General features: G+C 46.3%; 1 protein-coding gene across 2 annotated transcripts in view; it reads right to left on the reverse strand.

Moving 5' to 3' along the window:
- Positions 1–2,352: 2,352 nt before the first annotated feature.
- The window catches only part of LOC310769552 (uncharacterized protein), a 135,381-nt gene continuing 110,322 nt past the window's right edge, over positions 2,353–27,411 (reverse strand). For both annotated transcript variants that reach the window (XM_083629034.1, XM_083629033.1), the window contains exon 5: positions 2,353–2,527. In XM_083629034.1, coding sequence (XP_083485160.1) covers positions 2,415–2,527 — 113 coding nt within the window. In that variant the 3' untranslated portion in view covers positions 2,353–2,414. The remainder of the gene's footprint in view (positions 2,528–27,411) is intronic.

Below are 27,411 nucleotides of genomic sequence, written 5' to 3' on the forward strand. Positions count from 1 at the left end.
TCAGGGAGGTCAAAGCGTCTGCCACCTTGGTGGGAAGGCACAGGTTGGAAGACTTGCTATAGGAGGCCCTGCTAGACACACGTCAATCAGGAGGGGCTGCCAGAAAAGGCAGTGGCGTAGCGTGGGTTGTCAGCACCCGGGGCAAGGCAAGTAATTTGCACCCCTAACCCGTGGATTTGCACCCCCTAACCCGTGAATTTGCGCCCCCTAACCCTAACCCCCAGATGTTGCGCCCGGTGCGGCCGGCCCCCCCTGCACCCCCCACGCTACGCCACTGAGAAAAGGTAAGAGGTGACCTCCTGTTTGTGCTAAAATGATTCCTTTGGTGTTAATTGGCAGCGTGACACAGGGATGTCTGCAGTGAGCACAAGGGTCAACTCCAGGCCCTCTAAAGACCCAAAGCCAAAGCAAAACATAAATATGTCTTGTATAAATGGGAGAGGTGCAAGAAAGGAAAATTGATGTGGGGCTAGGAAAGCTGGTTTGCGAGTTGCCGGTTTGGTAATTTTTTTCTCTCCATTCCATAGCTAAATTGGTCTTTTTCTGGCATTAGGGAAATAAATTTGGGTGAGAAGGCAAGTTCCCCCTCCCTCAAACAACACACGTTTTGCTGCTATTAGGACTGCAATATTATCCCAGGTACCTGTCTAACATGGGGCCTAAGAGCATTCCATTTCTGGTCACTGTGGGTGGATCTACACTGGACATTTAAAGTACATATAATGCGCAGCTAAAGTAAACAACTTCCCCCAAGAAACCTATGAACTGCAAGCTTATTAGTGGTGCTAAGAATTGTTCTGAATATTTTGTGCCTGCCATTTACATGGGTGTTACGTTCCGCAGATCTTGCCTAAAGCCAAAATCACGTATGGCAGGTGGGGTTGCTAAGGTCTTTCCCCTTGGAAACCTGCCCCTTAAAGCCCCCTTTTTAATTCCCCTCCCCCAGCACATAAAGCAGAATGCACACAAATTAGAAGTGTGTAAGTTGCAGGCTCAGGGCACATCAGCAAAGAAACTGCAGCTGGAAAAGGTTCAGAAAAGGGCAAGGAGAACTGACAGGGGGCTGGAGCAACACCCCAATGAGGAAAGGTTACAACATTTGGAGCTTACTGGTTTTGGAAAAAAGGCAAGTCTGGAAGGGACACAGCAGAGGCTTATAAATTTATGCAGAGTGTGGGGAAAGTGGATAGGGATAAGCTTTTCCCTGCTCAGAATACCAGGCCCCAGGGGCACCCAAAGAAGCAAACTGCTGGAAGGTTCAGGACATATACAATAAAGTACTTCCTCACACAGCGCTATAGTTAAACCACGAAATTTGTTCCCACAAGAGGCAGTGAGGGCTACCAACTCGGATGGCTGCAAAAGGGGATGAGACAAAGGCATGGAGGTAAAGTGGCTACTAGCCACAATGCCTACGTTCTCCCTCCACTGTCAGAGGCAGTATGCCTCTGTATGCCCAGCTGCTGAGCATCACAAGCAGGGAAAGTGCAGCTGCACCCGTGTCCTGCTTGCAGGGCTTCTCAGAGGCTTCTGGTGGACCATGAGAACAGGATGCTGCAGTGGATGGGCCATTGGCCTAATCCAGCAGAGCTCCCCTTATGCAAGTCTGAAATCTTCCCCTATAAAGGGGAAGGAGAAAGGAATTCATCTAAAATAAAAACATGTGGACACAAAGGATAAATAAATAGAGCGGTGATGGTGAAAGCCAGGGTAAATGAATACCAACAGCTAATGGAGGTCCTTCAACAACATACAGTGGTACCTCGGGTTACATACGCTTCAGGTTACAGACTCCGCTAACCCAGAAATAGTGCTTCAGGTTAAGAACTTTGCTTCAGGATAAGAACAGAAATCGTGCTCCGGCGGCACGGTGGCAGCAGGAGGCCCCATCAGCTAAAGTGGTGCTTCAGGTTAAGAACAGTTTCAGGTTAAGAACGGACCTCCAGAATGAATTAAGTACTTAACCCGAGGTAACACTGTACAGTGGTACAGTGGTACCTCTACTTATGTTCACCTCTGGTTACGTATTGCTCAGGATACGTACGAGGCAAACCTGGAAGCATTTTTCTGGGTTTTGCCATGTGCACATGTGCAGAAGCAGTCCCTCCGGTTGCGGAAACCTTGAGATCCAGCTGGAGCTCCGGAACTGATCCCATCCGCAACTGGAGGTACCACTGTATAACCTTGGAGTGTGCATGGGCTCTGGGCATAGACCACCAATGTGAGCAGAGGGGTGTTAGTTAGAACAACTCCTCAAGTGCCCCTATTTTCACCCGTGAGATGTTGGGGAATATGGAACCAGTCCTATCCCCTTCCTACAAGTGTCCCTTCAGCAAGGTGGGTTAAGCTTACCTATTCAGCTTCACAGTCCAGCCTGGCATTCTGCTCTTCAGGCGAGTCAGAGGAGATCCAGGTCACTGCGCAACAGAATCCCCTGAGGAGACACTTGCTTCTGAGGAGCGGCATGACACCATACCACCAGTCCCAAGGCCTCTGCCGAAAGAGAGGAAGAGGCCTTGGTCCAAGCCTGCGAGCAAAAGGAAATTTGAGGTGAGTGATTTCACCTGGGTCAACCAGAACATTCTTTTCTGCTGCATTTTGCTTGAGGCAGTGGAGAGGGAATTAGGGGAAGTGGTTGCACCTGGGGCCAGCTCAGTCAGATGGTTTGTCTGCTGTTTGTTCTAGGCCATTCTGAAATGTGGAATTTTTATTATAGCGCTCTCTCTCTCTCTCTCTCTCTCTCTCTGTGTGTGTGTGTGTGTTTAGGGTGTTGTAAACCACTTCGTGCAGGTATTGAGAACCTTTGACCCTCCAGGATGTTGTCGGACTACAACTCCCATCATCCTTAGCCATGCTTGGTGGGGTTGATGGGAGATGTAGCTCAGCAACATCTTGGGCGGATTGGGGTTTCATTTTCCAAAGGTTCCCGGTTCCTAGCTTAGAGACTTATTTGAAGCTTGAAGTGGGATATAAATCACCTGAATAAATAAGTAAGTAAGTAACACTTGCTGGGCCTCTTAAAGCTATATACACATCATACTCAACCGGCTTTTCCTGAGTGGTGCTTGCCACAAAGCTCTCTTAACTCTGCAGACAAACTCTCAACGACCATGAGTGCTCTCTCGTACGCTCTTGGGTTTTCTGTAGTGCCACACTTTCCAAACAGGTTTGCTGCTGCTGAACTAAATAACAGCCACTTGACTGAGGTCAAGGGAGCTGAAGTCCGGAGGCCACGCCGCCTGCCCGGACTTCCATGCCAATTATCAGCTACTTGGATGACTTGCAAGAGAAGGGCGTCAGGGAATGGATGCTGGTTATCTGAGCGACAACAAGCAGCAATTTGTCCGTGGAGAAAAGGGACATGGGGCTTCAGAGATAAAAGTGTATTTTTGAGGGGGGAGCAGGGGAAAGGAGGGTGGGTCTTTCAGAACAGCACCAGCACAAACATCTAAGGAGAAAAGCTGGTTTTGTCTTGCACACACACCATATGCATAAAGCTCATTTAAAGCACGTCTTCCCTGCTGAAGAACTCTGGGAACTGTAGTTTGCTAAGGGTGCAGGGAAATGTAACCACGTGAGGTGGTAAACTGCAATTCCCAGGATTTGGTGCTTTGTGTGCATGCACACACTTTAAATGTATGGTGTGCCTGCAGTCGTTGGCTTTGAGGAGAATTTGAGAGTCTTAAGAGTTTCTTTAAAGTATGTGTATGTGTGTGTGAGAGAGATTGAGATCTTTTTTTCTTTTGAAATGATTGAATATCTTGTTGTGGCTTATCTTCTTTGAAGTGGCATTTGGCAACAAGTGAGGACGGGGGGGGGGTGACCCTGGACACAGCGTAAAGGAAACTTTCCCCCCAGTTTGATAGACCTGCCTTCAAAGACAGCTGAATATATATGTGAATATTCAGTATACTTCCCTGAAAATTTATTGCTGTTGTTCTTGGATAGATAGAGGTTCTGCCTTGGATAGATAGATGTTCTGGGTTCCCTTCCCTCTGCCACATTTTTATTTCTATACTGCAGGCTTTTCCAACATGGTGCCCTCCATATGTTTTCGACTACAGCTCTCATCAGCCCTAGCCAGCACATGGGAGTTGTAGCTCAAAACATCTAGAGGGCCTCAGGCTGGCATATGGAGATTATATCTCATTTATGTTTTACACACTGCTTTGAAGGCATTTTTTGGTGAACTAGTGCCTTTAAAATAACATTTTTTTTAAAAAAATGCAAATAAAAGAACATATAATTTCAACTTGATTGTATAAGCAGATAAACACTAGTTTTAATATCTAGGCCATAAATTTCATATATTCAGGATAACCTGATTTTCAGGATTACCCTGTAAAAGTACCAAGTAGGGCAGGGAGTGATCCAAAATCCTGGAGAGTTGCTGCCAGCCAGTGTAGACAATACTGAGCCGGATGGACCAATAGTCTGACTTGCTATAAGACAGCTCCCTATATTCCCAATGCTTGGGTGTGTAGTTCCATGAGGATGCTGGACGTTATCTCCCTAAATTCACTGGCAGACTTCCACACTATGCATTTAAAGCAGATTCAACACACTTTTAAAGCACATTACAGTGGTACCTTGGGTTACATACGCTTCAGGTTACAGACTCCGCTAACCCAGAAACAGTGCTTCAGGTTAAGAACTTTGCTTCAGGATGAGAACAGAAATCATGCTCGAGCGGCACGGCGGCAGCAGCAGGAGGCCCCATTAGCTAAAGTGGTGCTTCAGGTTAAGAACAGTTTCAGGTTAAGAACGGACCTCCGGAACGAATTAAGTACTTAACCCGAGGTACCACTGTACTCCCATCAAAGAATCAGAGGAAATGCAGTTCAGGCCTCACAGAGCTCCTAAGTTTCTTTGGTGGGAGGGGGAGTCACGTGCTTTAAAAGTGTGTTGAATCTGCTTTAAATGCATCGTGTGGATCTGCCCGATTTTGTGACAGTCTCTATTCATAGATATGTCCCCCCATAAAAGGCACAGTCTGGTGGCTGGGGAAACTATTTCCCCAGTTCTTTTCAAAAGTATTCCCTTGGGGGCTCTCCACATCTCTCTCGAACAGCTTCACTGCTGGCTCCTCTAGCTCCAAACAAGAATCAACTGACATGATCCAGATCGGAGGAGGGTGGTGTATCTCACACAATCAGCTTCCTACAATTGAAGAAGTTGCTCTGGGCCCTTGGCTTGTCTTTCTTCACAGGCACAAGCCCGGGTGGTAATGCCTTGCTGGAATCCAGGGGCTCCTGACTAACACGTTTTCAAAGCTGCATCCTGGATGCCGGAAGGCTTGCTCTCTCCTCCTTGACCTGAACAAAATACAAGATCCAGCAGGAAAGTATGGTTTCATTCATTTATTTTGAGAATTTGTAGACCACGTGGTTGCAATTAGTCTAATGCTGCATTCACATGGCCGTATTATTCTGTTTTTATGACTTTTTCCTCACTCGTTGTATTTGAGCTTCCACATGATGTAAAAAGCCTCTTCTATAGAGCAAGTTTAGCAATCATTTCTATGTCATTGGCTTCCAGGGGGGAAAAAATCAATTTGCAGATTATATGGAAACGAGTGCTCTATATTCCGCTATACTTCCAGAAGTGGCTTTTTACATCCAGTGAAAGCTCAAATATAATGTGGAAATTAACAGTTCGGGAAACATAGTGGGAATGGAATGAAGTGCTGTTTGAATGCAGCCTCAACAGTGTGCAGGAGACTCGATGCAATTAAATTAAAAATGAGTTATAACTATACACGTAAAATTAAATTTTGAACCCTGCTGGAATTAGGGAAAAAAGTCTTTAGTAGGTGGTGGAAGTTCAACAGGCAGGGAGCTTGTCTGTCCTTAACTGGAAGGGAGTTTCATAAAATACTGAACACACGACTCCTGGTGGATATGAGTCGTGCATCCAAGTCACGGGGGACCATTAACATTGACTCCTCCCCAGTCACCTTTACATTCCACCCAGATCAGCCTTTCAAAGTGAGGATGACTGCAAATAGAGGATGGTCCTCTGCAAAATGGGACACAAATGCACCCTACAGTAGCCGCTGTCACATACAGCTAGGAATGGGCAAATAAGTCAATTTCAGTTTCTCTCTGTTTCCCATTCCCCCACAATCTTAAACTCACATTTCTACATCAGCTTGCAATTTTTATTATTATTTAAAAGTCCACTTACACATAGGGTTGCCATATTTCATAAAGTGAAAATCTGGGCACAAGAGAATCCGAACACTTTTAACATGGGTTGCCATACACCTGTATTTCCCCAGACATTTTGGCTGCTTTTTGAAAATTCCACCTGGACGCTATTTTTGGCAGATGAATCCCAGCTGTGTCTGGGAAATTCTGGGTGTACGGCAGCCCTACTTAAAACATTCACCAGCTTTTTAGTGCCCGTTTTTATGCAATTTTGCTTATACACATTTTTGCAGAGCAATATTCCCTAATATAATGCATCATTTTCATTAATATACGTATTTTTTAAATGCACACTTGACCCTAGTATATGCGTTTGTGTATACATGACTCAGCTAGAGAACTGCATTGCAAAATTTGGGGAAATTGGCATTTTGAAATATGGCTGTTTTGCTGTTCACATATTGTTCCAGAAAGTGTGATTCAGGTAGATTTGCCTTTAACTGTGAACTGAATCCAATTCCCCCGCCATCTCCGGATCTAGAAGCGACCTAATTTAATTCTATGTCTGTAGGACTCCTCCTACACACTACCTCAAGAACTGCAAACACCATTCCCTTTCCACTAGCATGAGCGCGCGCTCTCTCTCGCTCTCTCTCTCTCTCTCTCTCTCACACACACACACACACACACACACACACACACTTACACTCTTACATTCTTTGGCTTTGTTCAAATTTTGCCTGAGGAAGTCTTCTGAAGAACTCCAAAGCTTGCTCAGGAAACTGTGACTAATAAAGGTATTATGTCACTGGGGCATTTGTGATTTCTCCACCCCTCCATCAAGACAGCAGGTTATTTTGGAATGCCTATTTTGTAAGAATCAAAATATCATTTCAAACAGAAAGTAATAACTGGGGGTGGTGTGGTTTTTTTAAAATATATGTAAAAAAGTGCTGTACTTTTCGCAAAATTCAAAACCCCAAACCCACACTATGGCAAGGCGATTAAGGGTTATTGTCTTGCGTATTTAAAACAAAGCATTCTGCTAATATTCTTTCATTCTTTGCTTCATGCCAAAAGGGTAAGGTGGGCACACAAAAGCATCCACTCATCTGTTTTGAAGTCCAGGTGTGCTTTGCAGTAAGGATGGAATTAACTGCTCATGTGCCTATTTTTATTTTTATTTTTTTGCCAGAACAGAAGAAGATGCTTTACACGCAAGATTAATCCATGTGGTTCAATACTGTTTACAATGACTTGTAGTGATTCTCTAGGGTCTTAAGACAGTGGTCTAGTTCAGTCCTTCCTGGAGATGTCAGGGAATGGAACTGGGAAAAGCAGATACTCTACCACTGAACTATTTATTATCAGTTCTCGTGAGAATAGCAAACTGATTGCAGTTGCACTATTTCTACACTGGCAAGAGTTTCATGGCATGCGCTTTGGACTGGTGATGCTCTGTAACACCTAGTAAGGATTTGTTTAAACAATCACAGGTTTGCTACCTTAGCCAAGGCCATTTGCCCAGACAAGGAATTCAGAGGTGTTTCAGAACTCTTGAAAATGCATGTCCACAGCCCCTGGGCATGTGGAAACATGATAAGCTCAGGGAGTGCATCTCAAAGCAGACCTACATATTTGGAGGAGGGGGGATGTGGTGCAGTCTTCTTGGGACTGTAGCATTTTGAAAAACAAATGTGGTGCATTGTATAATTGAACAAATCCTTCCTTTGACAACACCCTGTTCCTTCATTGGGCAAAAGGACTGGAGTCTAGTTTTCTCTCTGCCAGACTGAACTCCCCCCCCCATGGTAAGGTAAACGTAAAGGGACCCCTGACCATTAGGTCCAGTCGCGGATGACTCTGGGGTTGCGGCGCTCATCTCGCTTTATTGGCCAAGGGGTCCGGCGTACAGCCTCCAGGTCATGTGGCCAGCATGACTAAGCTGCTTCTGGTGAACCAGAGCAGCGCACGAAAATGCCATTTACCTTCCTGCTGGAGCGGTATAGCATTGTATACCGCTATTTATCTACTTGCACTTTGACGTGCTTTCGAACTGCTAGGTTGGCAGGAGCAGGGACCGAGCAACGGGAGCTCACCCCATTGCAGAGATTCGAACCGCCAACCTTCTGATCGGCAAGTCCTAGGCTCTGTGGTTTAACCCACAGCGCCACCCGCGGCCCACCCACCCCCCATTGTATCAGGAAGGTTTTCTTTAAGCGGGGCAGTGTTTAAATGTGAGCTCCCCCCATCAGCATTCAAAAGTGGTACACTCCCAAGAGGGCAGTACCATATGCTTTTTCTTAATGTGCAGATTGGCTCAGACTCTCTGAGTAAGTTTTGTACAGACACAAATTTGCTGCAATGATTAAGGACAGAACTACAAAAGGTAAAACTGAGGCTGTTTTCAGAGGGTTCGGATCCTCATGCTTTATTTTTATTTTTCTGGGCGGGGGTTTCTTTCTTTTAAAAAATACTTGTCACAGGACACTGTTCTCCTGGAGTTTATCCAGCCTACCTGCTAATTGCCAGGGGACACATCCACCTGTCTGAGACCAGCCAATTAATCAGGCAGCCTATCCGTGCTCCCTGACTGGCCGCGACAAGCCCCATGTTGCTATACAATTGACAAGTCTTCTTGTTAAGGGTCAGGAGTTAATACGTTTTGCTGCTTCCCCCCTTTCACGGTTTATTTCAGGTTTATGGAGAGTGATCAGGCTGGTTAATTGCTTGAGCTTCGGTGCAAGCCCATGAGGGGAGAGAAGCCATTGCAATGGCAGAAGTTCCTAATAAAATAAGGTGAAATAAAAGCATTGCAAATGGTAATAAAGATGCCTGCTTGGCTGTACCGCTTGCTTTTATATATATAAAAAAGAATTTCTTTTTTCTTTTCTTTTTAATTGTGCGATTTAGAGAGCTGCAAGTTTTAACCGGTAGATTAATCAACTAAAGCTTTCCTTGACGGTTGGGGCCAATTTTAATTAGTGGTGGCAATTTTTAATCACTGAGGATGAAATCTGAGGGCAGTGCTTGCTTGCTCTTCCTTTTTCAAAGGCTATCTGGTATATTACTGTAATCAGGAATGGAAGAAGAAATCTCTGAGTCATTTCTTCAGTCTTTTTTTTCTGCAGTGAGAGGCAGCCAAATTGTTGGCTAAATTTTTAAGTTCAATGCTTTTGTTAAAAGAGCAAAAAGTGATCTGGGGCAATCTGGAAACTTAAATATGGTTGATTGGTCAGTTAAAATATGCTTGATCAATTTTTTAAAAAGAACTCTACTGGATCCAACAATGATTTCTAACTCAGCTGCAATCCTATCCACATTTACTTGGGAGAACTTAATAGGGCTTGCTTCGGGGTAGAGATATACAGAATAGAATTCATTCTCAGAAAGAAGATGATTGCTTTTGTGGTTATTTGTATGTGTGTGTGTTTAATTTTTCTTCTGTGTTTTCAGAGCAATTTGGTTTTTATGTTTCTTGTCTTGTTAATGTCCCAGATGCCAACTGCTCCTTGTCCTGTCTCTCTGCCCCCTCCATGTATTACTATCTTAAAGCTCTGCTGGGCATCTCATTCTGAAACCCTGAGAGATCCCCAGTGATCAAGAGACCATCTCCTAATCATTAGCTTCCATGGAACTACCAACCATTCTGGGCCATTAACTATGCTAATCTATGCTATGCTATACTATGGTAAACTATAGTATACTACTGTAATCTCACAAACACTGTAATAGTGGTAACTGAGACACTGTAAGCCAGAAAGAGCTCTGTTCAAACCATGTCTTGGCCACTGGTAAGCCACCAGCCCTTGACACACACCAGTTATGGGGGTGGTGATTAAGATGGCATCCCCTATAAGTTTGTTGTCAGGATTACAGAGATAATGTATGTGAAGATATCGGAATGCGAGAAAAGCTTAATTTTGCTCTGTCAGCTCAGTGGAAAGCATCTGTCTTGCATTCTGAAGGTTCAGTTGGCAACTCTATACAAAACTTGGAAAGATTCCTATCTTGGAAAGCCACTGCCAGTCAGTGTAGACAGCACTGGGCTAAATGGACTGATTGTGTGATTTGGTATAAGGCAGCTTCCTGTATTCCTATTGAGAAGATCCATGTTTCAGTATCAGAGCATCTCCAGATAGATTTAGGAAACTCTCTTGAGATCCTAGATAGCTGCTGCCACTCAGTAGATACTACTGAGCTGTCTAGACTCATGGGCACATCCCTCTGCTCTGTTGCTAAGACCCCATGTCCACACCTGCTCTTGCCACAGGTGCGATTCAAGTGCAAGGGCCTCCAATACAATTTCTTAAACTAACCCTAATATCTATGAGCTCCAGAGTCATAGCTGCTGAACAGAAAAGAACTGAAAGGCAAAATGAAGTAGGGGTGGGGTGTCCACTCTCCTTTTCAGCAAATAATGCCTCCCTCCAAACCAACTTTATGGACCTGGCAAAGAGGAATCGAAAATGTAATTGTGTATGAAAGCTTGACCTAACCAAGAGTGTCGTTGCCACTTTGCATTAGCCTCTTTGGACTACAGTGGATATACTTTTCACGAAGCAGCTCTGATAACAGGTGACAACCTACTCTGAATCATTACAACAAAGGATTCAATATTTGCTGGTGTAGATCAAGTACGGTTTTTCTCCTTTCTTTATTTCCGCCCTCTGTTTCTGGCTCTCTGTAGGGACTGTCAAACTATCCCTTATCATTAGGGGTATAGCTTGTGATTCATGTTCTCCTTTGATGGCTTGAAAGGTTCCCCTTCTCCATTCAGATCAGATTCTAATGCGAAAAAGGACCACATCTTGGTGCCTCAACCCAAACTGCCCTTGCTTTTACATAGCAATGAATTAAAGCTTATTGGGAGGGAGGGCCCAGGAATTTTTAGAAATATTGTGATTTTTAAATGGGTAGTATAATTTGCAAGTTTGGCTCTGTCACACCAAAAAGCAGGCCAAGTCACACTCTGGTCCAGTGGCGTAGTGTGGGTTGTCAGAACCCGGGGCAAGGCAAGTAATTTGCACCCCTAACCCGTGGATTTGCGCCCCCTAACCTGTGGATTTGCGCCCCCTAACCCTAACCCCCAGATGTTGCGCCCGGTGCGGCCGGCCCCCCCTGCACCCCCCATGCTACGCCACTGCTCTGGTCTACCATTTAAGATTCAAAATGGTGCCCAGTGTTCAAATGGCAACAAGGGCCACTGCCCATGCATTGAGAAGCCTCATACCAAGTTTGGTGACAATATCTCAAGAGGCAGCCAAAAACCAGGAAAGTAGTCGCATGAAAAAGGTTAAGCACCTTTATGCTTCCTTATGGGGAGACATGGGATGCGGGTAGCGCTGTGGGTTAAACCACAGAGCCTAGGGCTTGCTGATCAGAAGGTTGGCGGTTTGAATCCCCACAACGGGGTGAGCTGTTGCTCGGTCCCTGCTCCTGCCAACCTAGCAGTTCGAAAGCACGTCAAAGTGCAAGTAGATAAATAGGTACCGCTCCAGCGGGAAGGTAAACGGTGTTTCCGTGCGCTGCTCTGGTTCGCCAGAAGCAGTTTAGTCATGCTGGCCACATGACCTGGAAGCTGTACGCCGGCTCCCTCGGCCAATCAAGCGAGATGAGCGCCGCAACCCCAGAGTTATCCACGACTGGACCTAATGGTCAGGGGTCCCTTTACCTTTACAGGGAGATAGCATGGATCAGAGCACTTGCTTTCCATGCAAAAGGTCCCAAGTTCAATCCCCAGCATCTCCAGGTAGGAGACATCCCCATCTAAAACCCTGGAGAGTCACTGCCAGTCAGTGTAGACAATACTGAGCTAGATGGACAAGCAAGTCTGACTAGGTGTGAGGCAGCTATCTATGTTTCTACAGATGCCCCACCACCAGCCCCTGCAGTTGCATTTCCTTAACAAATGTGGGGTTGCGAAGGTCTGCCCTGAACCTTGGGAGAAACACCCCCTCCCCAAATAATTTATAATTTCAGTTCCTCCCTGAACTTGCAAACGAAAGAGGAACTGAGCCGCAACCTGTGGCTTGGATGGCTTTGCCGGGCGAGTTTGGAGGTTCCCCTTTCTCCTCCCCTCATCTAAAGTTGTGAGCATACCAAACTGTATTTTATTGGCTGCCAGAAATTTACAGGCTCCCCAGATACCTACCAACCCCTGGTTGAGCTCAGGAGCAGCGTTGATCTCATTAATAAGGAGGCAGGAGGGCAGCTGCTGCAGTGACCTCCATGTGGCTTAGCTGTGGCTTTTGCCTTGGGCTGTAAAAGCTTAGCAGCACAGAGGCTCACAGGTCTGCCTCGGCTGTTAACTGTGCAAGGAGAAACGAGTTGCAATCGTATTACAGGGATGGCTATACTGAAAAAGCAAATGCCTCCCTTGCTCGCTTTAGGGCTACTATTAATTAGGGTTCTGTGAATAAACATTTCCCATATATATGAGGTGCTCTGCAGCAGCATTGCCCCTTCTAGGGGGCTTTATTTTTTACAAACGGCTCATTCGGATCCAGTTTTTCTGCATGCACCAGTCATGGAAATTCATTTCATAGAGGATAGGGCTGCCAGTGGCTGCAACTCACGACGACTGTGTTCTATCTCCATTGTTGGAGACTCTGAGTATCAGCTGCTGGGAAGCACAAGTGGGGAGAGTGGCTGTTGCCCCTCTTTAGCTCTAAATCAGAGGAAATGTCAACCCAGCAAAAACCCAAATTGCCTGACTGAGAGCTAAAGAGCAGTTTCCCCAGGGGGAGGTGCAGGGAGAAGTGGGACAAGAGGAAGAGTGGATAAGCCCATACTGGATAATGCCCACAGCAAAGTTAGGGCCATTAATTTCAATGGGTCTACTGTGAGTTAAGCTTAGTTGGATACAGCCCATCGAATCATGGGTGTATGGGCATCAAGTCACCTCCATCCACTGGGGTTTTTGTGCATTAAGTCCATGGAAGTTACAGCCAACGTGAGTTTTAATGCACCCTGTATAAATTTCATTGTACCTGTAGAGGTAATTTGAAAAGAGGGACTCATTAGTGGAGGGGAAACCCAGCATAAGCAACAGCTTTGATAAATGCTTTCAAGGCTTCTTTCTCAGCAAACTCATTTGCAAATGACACATCTAAATGAGAGTCTCTGACTCCAAATTAAAGAGGCGAACAAGCGCACACTTTCCCCTCTAATTACTCTTCTCTGAAATCTCTAAATACCCTTTGATATTATTATAAATCCTTTCCCTTTCTGCACACCAGCCTTGCACCCACCTCTATCGCTAGACTTCTCTTCATGCTCACCCCACTTCCTCAGCAACCAACAACAACAACAACAACAACACACACACACACACACACACACACACACACACACACGACAGACTGGTTCTAATCTCCCACCTGCATAAATCTCACAGGGACAGCCACAAATATTCCAGCTATGTTGATTTATGAAAGCCCCAGCAAAATTTCGCCAGGAGATATATCCTGAGAGCACCATGATTGATAGCTCCTTGCAAATCTTTCTGTTTTAAACACTGCCACTTGCAAAGTCCTGTGGATGGGTGGTGGTGAGGAATTAAAGGAGAGCAAGAGAAGGAAGTTTCCTTGAAAATAAAAAAGGGGGGGAGCTGGCATGAGTATAGCTTGATTTCTGCCAAATATTCCTCAGCGAGAGGCCTCGTGTTTGCCTGAAGAAACTCCAGTTGAGAAAGGGGGAAACTGAACCAGCTGTAAGCCCTGTCATTAATTCAGCATTCTTGTTCCCTCTCTGTCTCCTTCCCCGTCTCTTTCAACTTCTGTCTTGTACACAGAGTTGCTGCCTGCCTGCCTGCCTTTTAAAGCCAATTCAAATAAAGGCAATTCTCTCCTGAGGCAGGGTGATGTGCAGATGTGTCCCCAACTTTTGGGGCCTTACAGTAGGTAGAAAAGACTTGCTTATTTAAGGTCTCTCTCTTTCTCTCTTTTTAAAAAGTGTTGTGCTCCTATTGATTTTTACTGTTATTCAAATAGTTTTAGCTCATTCTAAATGCTGTCCTACAGATTTTATCATAGAATTGTACAGTTGGAAGGGACTCCAAAGAGTCATTTAGTCCAAACCCCTGCAATCCAGGAACCACAGCTAAGGAAACCCTAACATATGGCCATCTAACCTCTGCTTAAAAACCTCCAAGGAAGGAGAGTCCACCAGCTTCTGACCTAGTCCATTCCACTGTCAAACAGCTCTTCCCACCAGAGATTTCTTCCTTATGCTTAGTTGGAACTCCTTTCTTGCAATTTGAAACTGTCCAGTGCAATGGAAAGCAAGCTCGCTCCCATCTTCCATTGCCCCCCTAGCTGTTTTTTTTAAAATAAAAAATCAATAAAAAATAAAATAAAATTAAAATAAAATCAAGGGAGCTTTCGCTTTCTTCGCTCTGGTGGTACTGTTTTGCTTCTCGCTGTTTCCGCTCCACTCTGCACTCCCCCAGGTGGGTCATATCCTGTCTCCTAAAAGTCACAACGCATTCAGCTGCCAGGGCAAAGCTGGTCAGGTCTGTGTGAATGCCTTCAGGTTCTCCTCCAGCCCAGCAGCTGATCAGCCAGCAGCATGCAGACAGCTATGACTTCAGGATCAGCAGTCACTCTTTCAGCAATGCAGTGTGCTTCAGTTTCTGCTTTGCCTCAGTCATCTCTACACGGCTGCCAAGCACACTGATTACACCTGGCTTATCTGCACAGTGATAGTCAGATAATACTTGGCATCTTTCCGTCAATCCTCCATGGTTGGGCCCTACCATTAGGCAAAGTGAGTCGACCACCTTAGGTGCAGATGCTGGGAGTAAGCATAATATAATATATTCTTCACTGTTCTTCAATAGGTGGGTCAGGACCCACTACTGTGTCTTAGCCTAACCCAAGGTGGGTCATGACAGCACCATTAAGGTAAAGGGACCCCTGACCATTAGGTCCAGTCGTGATCGACTCCGGGGTTGCGGCGCTCATCTCGCTTTATTGGCTGAGGGAGCCGGTGTACAGCTTCCGGGTCATGTGGCCAGCATGACTAAGCCACTTCTGGCGAACCAGAGCAGCGCATGGAAACATCGTTTACCTTCCCGCCGGAGTGGTACCTATTTATCTACTTGCACTTTGACGTGCTTTCGAATTGCTAGGTTGGCGGGAGCAGGGACTGAGCAACGGGAGCTCACCCTGTCATGGGGATTCGAACCGCCAACCTTCTGATCAGCAAGTCCTAGGCTCTGTGGTTTAACCCACAGCGCCACCCACGTCCCTGACAGCACCATTACCATGGTACAAATACATGGTAGAAAACCACGAAGTGGATCCCCAAATGCATGTTTGGGTTAAAGGTGGGCCCCGGGTTTGAAAAGGCTGAATACAACTGAACTACTCTGATTGGCAGTGACTTTCCAGGTTCCAGACACGGCGTATCAGGCAAGGGACATTCCCTGCCCTGTGTTAACCTAAGACCTTGTGCATTCAAGACAGATGCTCTACCACTGGGTTACAGTTTCCCCCCATGTGTGCATTCAGACCTAGCTTAGGGTCATTTTGATCCCGCCACCTCAGTTCCTTCCCTGTCACTCAGAAGGACCAAAGGCCACCAAACAAGTCTGCTTTTTCAAACAAGTTTGGAAAAAAAGCTCAACCGCAGACAAACCCAAGCTGTAATGAATGGCACTCTCTGCCAAGCAGTCGTTGCCAGGAAAGAATGAATAGATTCCAGGCATAAGGTGCAGCTCCAAAAGGGGTCTGTGCAAAGAGCTGTATGGTAGCAAGTTAAGAGAGTGTGGGAAGAGAAGGAATAATATTCGATGCTAGCCAAGCCATGGAGGATCAAGGAAACAGAAAGGAAAGGGAGAGAGAGCAATGTTCTCTGGCATTTTCTTAGGAAGATGATTATTCTGTTTGGCTATGGAAGCGATGACATCAAATTGTTTTACGTAATGCAGCTGCAGCGTTATGTAAAGAGAGGCATTTTGATCCTTCTAAATGCTAAACACACTATTAAAAGGGGGTGTGGTTTAAGAGAGATACCAAGAGAGCAGAACACAGGGGGTGTGTTAACCCAGATAGTGCTGGACTGCAGTTCCCAGTATCCCTGACCACTAATCACACTGGTTGAGGCTGATGGAACTTGGAGTCTAACAACATCAGGAAGGCCACAGATACCATGAGAGGAGTCCTGCTGGACTGGCCAAGGGCCCATGTAGCCTAGCATCCCAGGTGCCTCTGGAAAACTCACAAGCTAGCCCTGAGTGCAACAGTCATTCTCCCCTCTTGTGGTTTCTAGAAACTGATACTCAGGAGCAACCTGCCTCTGACAGTGGAGGTAGGACACAGCCATCAGGATTAGTAGCCTTATTCCCCATGAAAAAGATTCCCCAACCCTGATGCAAATACCTTTATTTGGTTTGCAACTTTCAATATATCCTACTTTTGATCCAACAGGGACCCCCACGCCAGCTTACTAAACATGCTTATTACAGTGGTACCTTGGGTTAAGTACTTAATTCGTTCCAGAGGTCCATTCTTAACCTGAAACTGTTCTTAACCTGAAGCACCACTAATGGGGCTTCCTGCTGCTGCTGCGCCGCTGGAGCACGATTTCTGTTCTAATCATGAAGCAAAGTTCTTAACCTGAAGCACTATTTCTGGGTTAGCGGAGTCTGTAACCTGAAGCGTATTTCACTTGAAGCGTATGTAACCCGAGGTACCACTGTAACATAAAAAACACATGCATACATATCTACAATCCAGCAGCATATAGAATGGAAAGACAGAACACCACACCAAAAGTATAGCTGCAGCTCTTACCAAGCATTATACCGCCCTTAAATCACTGCAACAGTAATCATTACAACCACTGTCATTGAGAGCCATTGTGGTGCAGTGGTTAGAGTGTTGGACTAGGACAGGCATAGGCAAACTCAGCCCTCCAGATGTTTTGGGACTACAACTCCCATCATCCCTGACCACTGGTCCTGTTAGCTAGGGATCATGGGAGTTGTAGTCCCCAAACATCTGGAGGGCTGAGTTTGCCTATGGCTGGACTAGGACCTGGAAGACCAGGGTTCAAATCCCCATGGCCATTAAGGTGACTGAGTGACCTTGAGTCAGTCAATGACTCTCAGCCTAACCTACTTCACAGGGTTGTTGTGGGGGTTAAAACTGGGAGGGTGAGAACCAGGGCTCCCCCCCCACTGGAACTCAGTTTCAGCACCTCTCAGGTGGGCGTCATGGCCATTATAAGAGAACAAGGGAGGCTCTCATGGTGAGTTCCTGCACTTCTTTTTCTAGAAAAATATTTGTGTGATCCATGGCACACCTGTAGTATCTATAGATAGAGGAGGGAACCTATCTGTGTGGAAATGGCAAAGTGTTTCCATCTTACAGCCCCCCAAAATTCTGGATGCAATACATCCTCTTCAAAATGTTTCTCAGTTAATTTTTAACTCCCCTCTCTCATTTAGCAAAATGGGCTGTGACCCACTGAATCCTGTTCATGATCCCACCAAAGGTCATGACCCTTGGTGAAATCTAATCATGCCGTGATTCAAGCTAAGTAATAGCTTTTGCCCCTCTTAAAAAGTGAGTGCTATCTATCAATCTATCTATCTAGAAATAGTTATTTCTAAAAATCTACATCTATTTTAGGCAAAGCAGCTCATAAAATGTAGACCTTTGCAATGTGTTTATCACACATTCTCTCTGCCTCTTCCCAATACATTTGTTTCAGTAACATCGTTCTAAGAAAAAACGAGCTCCCTTAATTAATTCTTGGCCTAAAAGTGGTATAATTCACACTTGGGAGAGGGGTGGGGGAGGAAAATCAATGAGTAATAAACCAGTTTATAACTTGATAGGTAGGTATTGAATGGCTATTGACTCAAGCTTACGGAAGTCTTAATTTACTCATGTCCATAGCAGCTCTGCAGAGCAGACTCTACAATTTGCTGCATCGCAGGCATTGTTTTAAAAACATTTAAGTCTGACAAAGTGTTCTGGGACTATGAATTGGCCCTAGAAGATACCGTGCAGGTTTATCTGTTGCTGTTTCATAAGATCTTAACCTCAGGTCAAAACTAAATGTGATGCTATTCAAACAGTTTGCAATTGCGTGAATGGGTTTTCAATTGGAGAACAATAACAGATAAATCACAGGCCAGGATGATTCAGAACAGAAGTCCACTGAGTTCAGTGGCTTACTCACAAGGTCAGGCCACTGGTACCAACTGGCCTTGACTATCAGCAGGCGACCGGCACAGTGCCAACTTCAACATGGATCATTCCCTGAAGGTGAGCAAGATCCATCTCCATCCACAGAGGGCTCATAGCACAAAACAGAATGTGTGGCTTGAAATTAACACTGCCTCAACAGTCATACCTGAACTTTGTGGACAGTTCTCTGATTCCGTCAAACAAACTACTGAACTGCCCTGCATTGAATCAAGCTGAAACCATATCACAGCTATGTCCTCCTATGGCAAAAGAGAGCAACAGATCCCCAACTAGTTGGATGCTGGCATAAAGGACGTGGAGCTTGTTATCGCTGCAAAGTGCGAGGCTCTTGTGAACTACAAGCACGTGCTCTGTGAAAAGACGCTTGCTGCACTGACAAAGGCAAGGGGTGATGCCCAGCAGGTGATGCTCCAGTGACTACTGGCTAAATCTGTGTTGGAGCATTCAACTCACTGCTGACAGTGGCAACATTCAGAAAATGTACAAAGGCATGAAGGAGGCCTTTGGACCAACAGTCAGGAAAACGACACTGTTGAAAACCTTGTCAGGAGAGATCATCACAGACTGCAGCAAGCAGATGATGGGCACACCACTGTACTCGTGGGAAAACATGGTCTCTGGCACAGCGATTGACAGCATCCAGACTCTGCCTGTCTTGGAAGAGCTGAACGTCCCTCCCTCCCTTGATGGGCTGAAAAACGCCATCTACTCTCAGGCATGTGGTAAAGCCCCAGGACAGGACAGAACTCCAACAGGAGTACGGAAAGCTGGCTTCAATTCCTCTCTCAAGATGCACCTCCATGGCCTTCTCTTGCAGTGTTGGAAAAAGGATCAACACCACAAGACATGTAAGACCCCAACATTGTGACCCTCTATGAGAACAAAGGTGACCATCATGATTATAACAGCTACCGTGGAATTTCCCTGCTCAGTATTCTGTGGAAAGCCTTTGGCCGTGTAGTTCTCAACAGATTACATTCACCTGCTGACACAATGTGGCTTTAGAGCTGAGAGGTCAACAGTCGACATAATTTTTGCACTGTGTCAGCTGCAGGAGGAATGCTGAGAGCAGAGGCGCCCCTTGTACATCGCGGGGCAGAGTCTCGAACAAAATGTGCTCTTCCAAGTCCACATTCCCAGCATGTCTGTAGTCATGTCTCAGCAACATCTACCCTGGCTTGGTCATGTCCACAGAATGGAATATGGCAGGTTGCCCAAAGACGTACTCTATGGGGAGCTGGCTTCAAGCACCAGGCCCATTGGCAGCCCAACTCTGCATTACAAAGATGTCTGCAAACGAGACATGAAGGCTGGCAACATCAATCTCTTGCAGATGACCACAGTGCCTGGAGACTGTCAGGTTGTGTATCCATAGCAGTGGCCAGAGGAGGAATGACTGCTAGGAGGCGCGCAGAGAGAAGAAACACCATGGTTCACCAGTAGCAGCAAAATTGGACATCTTCATTTGCCCCAACTGCAGCAAAACGTGTCTGTCCTGTATCAGTCTCTACAGCCACAGCAGGTGCTGTAACTCTTCAGTGGTTTGATTTCACCCCTGAAAGTCACACTCCTCCACTGTCTCCCAAGACAGACAAATGCCAACAACAACTCCTCCCAAGTAAATAAGAACATAAGAACAGATTGCTGGATCAGGCCAATGGCCCACCTAGTCCAACATCCTGTTCTCACAGTGATCAACTAGATGTCCCAATGGGAAGCAGGGCCTGAGCACAAGAGCACTCTCCCCTCCTGTGGTTTCCATCAACTGGTCATTCAGGAGCATACGGCCTCTGACAGTGAAGGTAGGACATAGTCAACATGGCTAGTAGCCATTGACAACTTTATCCTCCATGAAAAGATTCCCCAGCCCTGCTGCATGTACCTTTATATTGTTTGCAACCTTTAATATCTCCCTCTTTTGGTCCAGCAGGGACCCCTCCATGCCAAGCCTACTAAAAAGCATCTAGTGTTAAAAGCATAAAACACATATAAATCTATAGTCCAGCAGAGTAAAGAATGGAAAGGCAAAGCACCACACCAAAAGTCCAGCCCTTAGAATTGTAGAATTGTAGAGTTGGAAGGGGCCCTGAGGGTCATCTAATCCAACCACCTGCAATGCAGGGATCTCAACACACAGTCCCCCATCCAATTTGAAACCGTACTGGACCCTGCTTAGCTTTGCAAATGTGCTAGCAGTTCTATCCCTGCACCGCTTGGAGCCCTACCTAGCATAAAATTGCCACTAAATCACCACAACCATAATAATCACAACCACCATTGCTGAGAGCCAGTGTGGTGTAGTGGTTAGATTGTTGGACTGGGATCTTGAGGACCAGGGTTCAAATCCCCATTTGGACATGAAGCTCACTGGGTGACCTTCGGCCAGTCGTGCCCATCTGTGAGGGTGGCCAACTGGTGCATGCATGATGTCAGGAGGAGCTGGGGACGGGGCTGAACACGAGTGTGTGGCTTCAATGGTGGGAGGCTGCTTCAATCCTCCTTCCCCTCCGTGGCAGGAAGAGGAAAAGAAGGAGCCGTCCACTTGAGTCTCTCACCACACTCAACTCTGTGCTTCACCTCCACACTCTTTGGACATGGGGGGGCCCTAGCCCCCACCCCAAAATATTCACGGGGCCCAAAAGGGCCCGGCCCCCAGAAGCTGGCGCCCTTGTATAGATATAGCTATATCTCACATAGCCTGTTATCCCCTCATTGCTTTCAAGAAACTCTCCATGGGCAGAAGAGCTTTGCTGCAGCATCACTGGGTCATTAGATTCTCCCTTGCTTCACACAATCTCCAAACAGGAGAGCTGTTTTCTGTGCAAAGCTGTTTCTAATTTATATCTCTAAGGTGTGCAGCGAAGGCATGTGTGCTCTGTCTAGCCACGAGGAAGCGGCTGGCGGGTAGGTTGTTCCGCTATGCTGGGTGGTGACAGTGATAAAACAAACAGGGAGCCCTGAGACTTTTGCAGTTCAAAGCCCTGACCTAGTTTTCATAAAAAGAGCTAGAGAAAGCTTGGTGGCGGTGGTGGCAGTGGGGGAGGAGGCTAGGTCTGGCAGGTTCATGCTGAGAGGAAATTGTTGCTACTCCAGCCTACTGCTCCCAGTCGTGGGTCATTTCTGGGAAGTCGCTTGTGCTCGTAGGCTGCAAAATTCAAAGCTGCAGCAATGTTCATGCCCGATCTTGAAAACGGAAGGATGTAGGGTGTGATATCTCGATTTCCATCCGGTTGCCAAGTGCAAGGGCTGTGAGTGTAAATCACAGGAAAATCTTAGCAATCTTTTCAGGCCCGTTTGGAGGCACTTCAAGCAGAGTGAATGGATTAGGTCTGCATGCACAGCCAAGGTCAGTACCCTGCTCATATTCAGCAGCGGGTAGCCCTATTTAAGGGGACGTGGGTGGCGCTGTGGGTTAAACCACAGAGCCTAGGACTTGCCGATCAGAAGGTCGGCGGTTCGAATCCCCGCGACGGGGTGAGCTCCCGCTGCTCGGTCCCTGCTCCTGCCAACCTAGCAGTTCGAAAGAACGTCAAAGTGCAAGTAGATAAATAGGTACTGCTCCGGCGGGAAGGTAAACGGTGTTTCCGTGTGCTGCTCTAGTTCACCAGAAGCGGCTTAGGCCTGCTGGCCAAATGACCCGGAAGCTGTATGCCGGCTCCCTCAGCCAGTAAAGCGAGATGAGCGCTGCAACCCCAGAGTCGGCCACGACTGGACCTAATGGTTAGGGGTCCCTTTACCTTTACCTAACCCTATTTAAGGCTTCAAGCATAGTTGTTTGGGTGGGTTTGTGCATATGAAGGCTCCAGCTCAAGGGAGGCTGGTTCATTGGAGCTACTGGGGCACAACCCTTACATTGGAATTGTCAAGCAATTAAACAAGAACAACAACATCCTCGAAACATCAGAGCCACACACTCTTTCCTGCAACACACACATTTTATACTACCTTGAATTTATAGAGGCGTTTCTGTTAATCTCCTCTATGCACCACTCAGTCAATCCTAATCCAAAAGAATAGCAATGGTAAGGAGGTACTGCCCATGTATCTCTTAGCAGGAAAACCATGTGACTGATCGGACTGCCTGAAAGTCAGCCTGAAGTAGGAAGACTCTTGCTCCATCTGTTGTTACGAGGCCTATCTTGTCAAGCCATTATAGCCAATATGGAAGGATTCAGGCATTAAGAACAGCTCCATGTGGTAGCATTAAACTACATTGCAATCATACTTTGGTTCTAAGCACGCAGGTGTAAACACTACATGAATCCAAGAACTGACATCCTGTGGTACGGCTTAATTTCTAAATAAGAGGTATGGAGTTAATCTTGTCTGAAAATTGCACTTCGGCCCTTCTGCATGGAAACTCTTCCCTCATCCATAGGCGTGTAGGGAATAATAAACACACACACACACAACATACATACATACATACATACAGGCATACCTTGTAGATACTGTGGATTCGGTTCCAGACCATTTCGAATATTGCAATAAACCGAGTCACACACATCTTTTGGTTTCCCAGTGCATGTAAAAGTTATCTTTACACTATACTGTAGTCTATTAAGCCAGACCTGCAGGGGCAGGAGTGGAAAAACCCAGGTCCAGCTCTAGCTAGCTCCCCTCCCGTGGCTAGCAGAGGCATGGCAGGTTTCCTTTTCCTATGAACCGCAATAAAACAATGCGCAATAAAATGAGGTACAACTGTATATATTTTTAGTGATGAGGCAATGGCATTCTGAATGTGTGCAATGGCACACTTTCCTAAATAGGTGCTGCCCATGTCCTATTGTGGTGAAAACAGCAAGGTTAAAAATTACCTTACCAAATCAAAATGTTGCCAGCCGCCAGTGTTCCAGCTGATGATCCCTTTTCTCCTTCTCATGGGAGACGTGGAAGTCTGCACCCTGGAAACATTACCAATGACCTTGGAAACCTGAGGGAGAAGGGAACGCCGGGGGTTCAAACATAATCCAGCCTTTCACATCCTTTTGTTCAGTGTCTAGGGAAACAGCCTATATGGTTGCCTGCAAGATCTCCTTTGCCCTTTTCTCTGCAAAGAGCTTCTCTGCCACACTCCAAGCCCGCCTCCCAAGTACAGAAATTACTTCCTGCCATTCAGAAAAGTTTTGCAAAGGCAGAAAAAACCACCTGAAATTTGTTTATTTTAGATGTCTATATCCTGCCTTTCCTCCATGGAGCTCAAGACAGCATACTTGGCTTCTTTCTTCCCATACTTTTGCTCTCACAACAACCCTGTAGGGTAGGTCATACTGCCTGGCCCAAACTACAAGATCCAAACTACAAGAAAGAAGATTCCACCTAAACATTAGGAAGAACTTCCTGACAGTAAGAGCTGTTCGACAGTGGAATTTGCTGCCAAGGAGTGTGGTGGAGTCTCCTTCTTTGGAGGTCTTTAAGCAGAGGCTTGACAACCATATGTCAGGAGTGCTCTGATGGTGTTTCCTGCTTGGCAAGGGGTTGGACTCGATGGCCCTTGTGGTCTCTTCCAACTCTATGATTCTATGAAGGTTGCTCAATGAACTTCAACAACTGAGCAGGGATCTGAACTCAGGCTTCGTGACACCAACACTGACTTGACTTTAGAATGATCTCTCCCCCACCCTCCCTCTTGCCACCAAATTCACTTCATAGAGATTTCTATGAGACATAGAACTAATCCCTACCACAAATTTGGAGCGCATGGCTTTCCTCAAAAGAAACCTGGGAACTATAATTTTAGGGGTGCAGGGAATTGTAGCACTGTGAGCAGTAAACTACAGTTCCCGGAGTTCTCGTATGGAAGCCATGTGTTTTATATGGACAGTGTGGATGTGATCTAGTTGGATCTGAACCAGAAGGTGTGGGTGCAAATATTTCCTTATTATCATGGCCTTGAGCAGCTCTTCATCAGCCAGCCTCGGTTCCCTCAGTCTCAAGGGCAGTTGCAAGGTAGGATGAGAACTTTGTACGCAGAAGGTGCCAGACAGAAATGGCTCCTTCGCTTTTAAAAGGCTGTTGAAATGCTGTTGCTGCGTTTGGGACACATCCCACTCATGTCTGCTTCCCTAACAATCACTTTGTATGGCTAAGATAACAGCAAATGCCTCAAAACACAAGGCCGGACAGAAGCAGGCGGGGGGGGGGAGAGAGAGAGGCGGACACGATCTGAGGAATGATACGTGCATTAAGAGGCCGCCTCAAGTGGAGAACGACTGTCCAGTAATTCCTCCTCTGCCCTTATCGCCTCTTGGAGTGTAATAGCCTGTGACTAATCTCCAACCTTCCCACTTCCTCAGCCTCCTCGCTTCAGCTGGTATTTTAAAATGGACACACTGACACGTGCCACGATGGCTCTGCAGGGCTCATAATTGAGCTCTTTCAAGCACAGTGTGCATGTGGGGCCGAGGTGTCGCCAATATGCGTATCATGTAGAGGACATACTTGGATCAGTGGTATAAAGGTATAAGGGCCCCTCCACCAGAAATCCTTCTTATTTTTCATTCATGATTTGTGCTCATTATGGTATTGCGAGAGTTATACACAATCCCGTTTTCAATGCTTTTAGCAATTACCAAAAGTTTGGGGGTTAGCTATGCTGCTAATAGTCTCCAGTCCGTGAACATATTGTAATGTCCTCCTGAAATCCCGTACCTGAGGTTTCCGTATGCTTGTTGCTGACCTGCTTTTGTAGTGCCCTCCACGCTGCAATAGTGCAATAACACGAGCAAAGCACCGCAGGACAGTTAATACAGCAGAATAGTGGGTGGGCAGCCCAGTATCAATCTGCCGCAAATGCGCTACTATTGCCTCCACGACTCGCAAAAACGAAAACTCCACCCATCTAGAGGGGCCAAAAGGTTCCCTTCCTGCGAGCACAGTTGAGCACTGTTAAAGCTCCTGCCTCAGTTGGGCAGTGTTGAAATGCCACTGTGTCTCTTGAGGAAGCCGCAGTTCCTTGCCAGCGTGCAATTGTGAGTCAACTGGGGCTCCTGCCAAACCATTATGTTCGCCTCTTTTGCAAAGACATCACACAGCCCCAGCTAATAACCTCTGAAGAATAAGAAACTGGGATAAAAACACCCTCCTCCTTCCTGCCACCTGCCGAACCCTCCCTCCCTCCCTCCTCCTTGTGCCACCACCCTCCCGCAAAGTGCTTGCTGGCTTAGTTTTGGGGACGTGGAGTGTTCGGGTGGGTTTTTTGGGTTTTTTTATCACTTAGAAATTGCAGGTTCGATCACAGAGTCTCGTCTGACAGCTGGCTGGATAATTTGTCTCTCGGCTCAGGGAGGGAATGATGGAAGTCAATTTGACAGCTGCATGGCTCCCTGAGGATCCCAGACCTGGAGCACATGGAGGAGCGACAGACGGGCCGCTGCTCTGAATACCAATGAAGCGTCTGCCAGCGAGCACTGACTGGGTATGGTGAAATGAATCACACACATCCGGCTAGGGGACGATTATGGTTATTGCAGAAGGGGGTGGGAGGGTTTGGGGAGGTGGGGGGAGGGAGGGAGAGCAGGGGGTGTGTGGAATCATAAAACCTGAAGCCTAAGGTTCTAGCGACAGCTCATCACCATCAGACTCAATAGGCTCCCACACTGCAAGATTCAAGAGGTCTTGTCTACATGCAAGGCATGTAATTCAGTTAAATTGGCACCCTGATCCTCAGTATTTCACACTCCTGTGCCTGCCTAAAAAATAAAAAGTTAGGCCATCTTCACAGCATGCAGCACTGGATTTGTGCAGCAATAACGGAGCCTCCTTCCTAAGCAGTTAATTTTGGACCCTGGGGTTCATGATCTTACAGGAGCCCCCTTTAGACGCTGTGTGTATTACTTCGGTTGCGAAGCACACAATTAATATTTTCTCATCATACTCACGCACGCCAGTTCCTAGCTTTACAACTGCTTCCACATTCCTGAAGCATTAGAGCAAGAAATAGTTTGCCCTGATTAAAAAAATGAAGAATACTTTTGACCATGTGCGGTTCTGCATTTTACTCACTTAAATAAAACCACAACCATCACTGCAGGAATACAAACGGGACCTGTTTCTGCTTCTGATGGTAAACCCATTTACCTGGGAATGGCTACTGTTGTGTTGTAGAAAAGAATAACAAGGGTTAGCTCCAAAGAAGTTCTACTGAGCGTAAACCCAGTGAAATTGATGGGCTTAAGCTAACCATTAATTTTAATGGGTTGTTTCCAGTGTTAATCCTACTCAGAGTAAGCCCATTGAAATTAATGGACATGACTAAGTTAGGCCCATTAATTTCAGCAAGCCTACTCTGAGTAAAACACAGTCAACCCCATTATATAAAAAAACAAGAAATTAGAAGATGATGTGCTGACTGGCATCAGCCCCAGGGGGCCCTAGCAAGCCCATGACAGCTCCAATGCTGATAGGCCATCATCTGCTGCTTTCTGGTGAAGTGGATGGGCTTAGAAAAAGTTTCACCGCTGATCCCAAGCAGTTGCTTGCTGATGCAGCAACCTCATGGACAACCATACCAGTGAGCATTCCTGAAAGCACTGGCAAGGAAATGAGATATTGCTGCACACATTGCTTTTTTTGGGGGGGGATATGCAAGATGACCTTCTCTCAAAGCCCTCACAAGAATAATGGCTAAAGGTGCTTTCTTCATCATCACCATTTATTTGTATGCTGCTTTCCCATGGTACTATAAACCATACTTCCAAGGGGTTATTTAATTACAAAACATATAAACAATAGGCAAAGCGGAAACATCTCATATGCATGAATAAATATGCAGTAATAGGGGCTGTACCCGTTCTCCCTCCACTCACCAGTCACTCTCATCCCACATTAACCCCATGGTGTCCAAACTTTTTTCCAAAGAGGGCCAGATTTGATTAAATGAAGGGCCGTGAGGGCCGACCAAAGTTGTTGACCTTTGCACAATTCAAAGTGTTGGTGCTGACCTTTAAAGCCCTAAACGGCCTCGGCCCAGTATACCTGAAGGAGCATCTCCACCTGCATCATTCTGCCCGGACACTGAGGTCCAGCACCGAAGGCCT

The sequence above is a fragment of the Podarcis filfolensis genome (assembly GCF_964270895.1).
Source record: "Podarcis filfolensis genome assembly, chromosome: 8".
Taxonomy (NCBI): domain Eukaryota; kingdom Metazoa; phylum Chordata; class Lepidosauria; order Squamata; family Lacertidae; genus Podarcis; species Podarcis filfolensis.